This window comes from Humulus lupulus, chromosome 9 (genome assembly GCF_963169125.1).
Source record: "Humulus lupulus chromosome 9, drHumLupu1.1, whole genome shotgun sequence".
NCBI classification, from domain to species: domain Eukaryota; kingdom Viridiplantae; phylum Streptophyta; class Magnoliopsida; order Rosales; family Cannabaceae; genus Humulus; species Humulus lupulus.
Window position 1 is genome coordinate 129,278,849 of NC_084801.1, and position 5,278 is coordinate 129,284,126.

A 5,278-nucleotide genomic window follows, 5' to 3' on the forward strand; every position below is an offset into this window, starting at 1 on the left:
AATTAGATGACCTGGCTCTTGATACCAATTGTTGAAATTAATTGAGCATCAAACAATAATCAAGAATTGATCAAACATAGTCATGCTCAACATTGCACAATGAAATCATCTTATTTAAGGCATCAAACATAATAAGAAAAAGAAGTTTTACATACCTTTGTGATCAAGTCTATGAACTATCATTCTCCATGATTATGCTCATCACATTTCACCCACCTACACATCAAAGATCAAAGACGTGCTTGGGGTGTAGATGAACACTACTCTCTTTCTCTCCTTTACCTCCAAACACCCATTGTCCACACTCACATTATAAAAGGTGTAACCCCTTTTACAAAACATAATGAGCTTATTGGGCCTAGATACCCAATGAGAAAATTAGTTGTCCTGGCCCAATGGGCTGGCCTAAAGACATTGAGAGTGTGTCCATGGGCCCCGAGCGTGTCAGTATATTATGTCCATCCCATTATGGCTCGATTGTAATAGCATGCAATACCGATTATATAGTTATCCTTACATGCTAATCACGACACTACGTGAGCAACATATAATTATGTCAGTCTATATAAAATATTCTAACATCGGTAGCATAGAAACAATTGCCAATGGAAAGAGTGGTAAGGTCCACTCACCAACGGAGAATGGCGAGACATGCTCGTTAGTGTGGAATGACGAGTGTGCCTCGCTAATGGATATGATACCTCACTAACATGGAATGGCAAGGATACCTCGCTAATGAAGATGATACCTCGCTAATGTGGAATGGCAAGGGTACCTCGCTAATGGGGAAGGTATATCACTAGTGTGGAATGACAAGGCTATCATAATGGGGCAAGTGGATAGAATGTAAAAGATAGGGGGCTTATGTCAACTTTTTGCAAAACACAAAGAACTATAAGGTACCCTTATAGTTAAAAAATAGTTAAAAGATATAATAATAATGACATGATATATGATCATAATTCATGACCCTTATAACCAACTAGTAAAAAAAAAAAAAATATGAGCTAGGGTCCCATGATCAAATAATTGACCTAACTTCCAGTTTCTCTGAATAATATACATTGAATGATATATATATTTCACAAATTTATATATAGTCCATATACATAGATAGTCCTTTTATAATAATAATTGAAAAAAAAAATTCCTGATTTATTTCTAACGATTCAATCATAATCTAATGGTTAATTAACTTATTTCAATGTAAAAATATATTAATATCATGTATAGTTATGATTCACAATTAATTGTTATTATAATAATCATTTACAAATTCGTGATTATTCATTCACTTCTCTTTTTTTTTTTCTTTTTCAATCTTTAACCCTTTCAAGAAGTCAAAAAAAAAAAAAAACCTTTACATTTTAGACAAATAAAAATATCAAGGAAAATTCTTTATTTTAAATTCTTAATCTTTAATCCTAAAAAATATTAATGGATACCAATTAATAAGCATATAAATATAATTTAATAAATTAATTTTTTTATGACTATATATTATTGTATTAATATGTATTTTAATATAATTAGCTTTACATATATAAAAAACTTTCAATATAAATCATTAAAAACTATTTTATTTTGTTGAATTTTTATTGTAGAGTGATTGAATATACAAGCAACGTGCAATATGCACGTTTGCTTAGTTTTATTTATAGAATTTATTAATTATTTTTATTAAATTTATATTAATGTCATATAAATTTTAAATAAATATCCTATTTTAATTAAATAATTTATTTAATTTTGTTTAAGTTTATGTTTGTTATAGTTCTTGAATTCGGGAGAGACAACAAGAGATTATATATTATATGTTTAATGTAATATTAAATATTATACGTGGATTTTAAATTTAAGTTTATTTATAGTTTAAAAAAAAATAATTTGTTGCTAATTCACAGTAGATTTTTAAAAAAAGTAATTTGTTATTAATTCACAGTAGTTTATATTATATGTTTAATATGATATTATTTTAATAAGTGAGTTTAAGTTTAATTAAATTTTATTTAAGTTATAAAACATATGATTTTATTATTTTTAAATAATTATCATTATAAAATATCTTAAAAATGTTAACATTAAAAAAATAAAAACTTTAAAATTAAGAATTTTCGTTACCTACGTACTTATTATATTATATAGAAAGAGATACATGGTTCTTTAGGATGACAAATTTCACAATTTTACCTTAATTATTAAAAAAACTTTACATACCAAACCTTTTTTTTTTCTATTATATAATATATAGTAACTATATATAAAGGATAGACAGATAACTTTAACGGATCATATATAGTAACTCGATCTATTTATTGATCAAAAATAAAAATAAAAACGCATATTTAAATATTTATATAATTTTTTTGTTCTCAGGTAAATATTTATATAATTAATATATCTGAATAATCGAGAACTAAATTAAGTATTTTTTTAATTAATTCTAAAATAATTATACATTTTTCCATACTAAAAATATATGTAAAACATACTCTTTATAAAATATTATATATTTATCCTAAAGATTACGTACAAACTTGTGTTAGTGTGATGCTTAGAAGAAACACATATTTTACATCTCGAATTTACACACTTACTAATATTTGTATTTTTTTTAAGTACAAAAAGGCTTTCCACACATCCATCCCCACCCCAAACTTTTGACATTATTTATCTTTGCCCTCTAAATTTTTTCCCTTCTTAGAAATTTCCAATATTAATTTAGGAGAACCAATTCTGCAATAATAATATTTTAGGAACACAAAAATCTTAAGTTTATAATTTAGATGCATGCTTTATATTATTTTTCCAAAAACATAATAGAAACATAGAATAGTATGACATATATATGAACATTAGATTCGTAAATTAAAACAAATACAAAAATGTAGAAACTTACGAATACGTAGCAGAACAATGACTATTTTCTTTAGATTCTTTATCTTTTAGTCATTTCTGAAAGCTAGGAATTGTGTGAAGAATCTAAACCGCTTAGATTATGTCAAAGTCTTTCAAGCCTATCTCTAAATCAAGTCTAACAAAAAGTGGACAAGTTCTCAACACATGAAATAAAATTAGAGAGAGAAGAACAAGAGAATGTGGGACCAATAAATAATTAGACTGTCTAGATTTTCACTTACCCAGCACAATACATCTGTTTTTTGTTAGGTTTTTTTAATTTAATATGTATTTTAGTTGTTTCAATAATTCAAAGAATTTCTAACAATTGAAAAAAATATGAAAATACCAAAAAATATTTCATATATATAACATTATTATTTATTTTATTGAAATATGTGTAATTTAATATTAAATTCACTCATGTAGCTTAACAATATTTATTAATTATGACATAAAAATTTACCTTTATATTGAATATCGATAAGGGACACCAAAGGTGTCCAATACTACAAAATATGATATACTATTATATATTGGTGTAATTCAATATTGAATCTCATATATTTAATAATTTAATAAGTATTATAACTATCACTAACTATAATTATAGAGTCTCGCTTCATATGCTATTATTAAATTTAAGCTCTCAAATAACAACACTTCATCTATATTAATACAATAAGATAACACCAAATGCCTCATATATACATAACATTATTATCTATCACTTACTATTAAACCACAAACATTCCACCCCACAAATATAAAAGGAGACCTCAGCCAAGCATATATTCCAATGCCTTATATAAAACCAACAACAATATCGTCAGCTCTCTCTCTCTCTCTATATACACACACACACACACACACATGATGTCTTGTGACGATAGCAGTTCAAGATCCGCGGCATCATCATCATCAGCAACGTCAACAACATCAGAAACGGATACTTCAACGACGATGGCGATCGGTAGTCCAACTCCGAGAAATAATAACAATAACAGTAATATTCAAATGGTTTCGAAATCGGTATCGGAAAGGCTTCTCGGAAAATTCTTCGATGCGTCGCAGTACGACTTCGACTACCAAGAGAGCGGTCTCTGGTCCCCACCTCTCCGCCGGAAAGCCTTTCTCGATCCTCCCGCCGGTAATGTCTGCTCCGACGACGATCACCTTTTCTTCAAGCTCAAAAACCACCACTCCATCAAGCCCAATTGGTCCAAACGTTTCTTCTCTTTATTTGCTCATGTAAGTACTAATTCTTCTTTAATTATTTTTTTTATTTATAAAAGAAATAATTGTTTTTTTGGTAATATATACATATATATATATATCATAATATAGATATTGATAAATTTTGGATATATATTTAATCTAATTATAATTTTTAATCACTTGAACGAGTAATAATTTGTTTTTTTTATTTTTATTATTTGCAGGTTTTTTGGTGCACTAGATGAAGACTGAATTCTTTTATTAATTGATGATTTTTTTAATTATTATTATTACTTTTTTAAAGCTCCATTTATATATGTACCCTATGTAATTTGTGGTGCACAATATATTATTAATATGATGATATTTTTCTTTTTTGAAGGTCCATTTATGTACCCTATGTAATTTTGTACCTACTCTTTTAATTAAAGTAAGAACAATATTATTCCTAATTTATTATGTGTGGTCTACAAGTATTTGTGTCCATATATATATATATGTATAAAATACCTGTCCCTATCTTATCTACATAAAAAATTTGCATATATATATATATAAATATATATGAGCTGTATATTTTTCTTCGACGTATATATGCATACTTTACAAATAATAATATTATTAATGGTAGTCATATATATATATGAATATATTTAAGATTTTATTTCAAAATATATACATGCATGTAATCAGAAGTAAACATAAACATGAATAATAATATTTATTTGTTATAATTTTTTATTGAGTATGACAAAGAAAAAAAAAGTGTTAAATATATATAACATATAACATATAGATATGTATATGATAACGAATAACGAGATTTTGAACGACATAAAACGACCCATCAGAGGAGACAAATCCTCTGCAAGTATAGAGAAAAAGGAGTTTTGGTCTCTGTGTTGTATGAGCTTTATTTGGTCATAAGGAACATTTGCTTCGTGTAACGGTTATTATCTACTTTATACATATCATATATATATATATATATATATCACTCTTATTCTTACTTTCTTTTGTGTTTGTCATATGAACTTGAATTAGATTCTCTCCTTCTCCAACTTTCAGTTAGATCAAAACGTACTTAAAAAGTAAACTTAATTCTTCGGCTAGTTTTCTCTGCTTTATTAATTTCATTTATGAAATATTTATATATATATTA

At 26.4% G+C, this 5,278-nt stretch overlaps 1 protein-coding gene across 1 annotated transcript; it reads left to right on the forward strand.

Moving 5' to 3' along the window:
* The first annotated feature begins 3,526 nt into the window (after positions 1 to 3,526).
* On the forward strand, positions 3,527 to 4,568 carry LOC133801824 (uncharacterized). Its single transcript, XM_062240059.1, has 2 exons — positions 3,527 to 4,149; positions 4,341 to 4,568. The coding sequence occupies exons 1-2, from the start codon at positions 3,772 to 3,774 to the stop codon at positions 4,359 to 4,361; spliced, it is 399 nt and encodes a 132-aa protein (XP_062096043.1). The 5' UTR covers positions 3,527 to 3,771; the 3' UTR covers positions 4,362 to 4,568.
* Positions 4,569 to 5,278: the final 710 nt, after the last annotated feature.

Coding starts and splice junctions, on each gene's coding strand:
- LOC133801824 (XM_062240059.1), top strand. CDS start 3,772: ATGATGTCTTGTGACGATAGCAGTTCAAGATCCGCGGCATCATCATCA. Junction 4,150..4,340: donor TCTTCTCTTTATTTGCTCAT/GTAAGTACTAAT, acceptor TATTATTTGCAG/GTTTTTTGGTGCACTAGATG.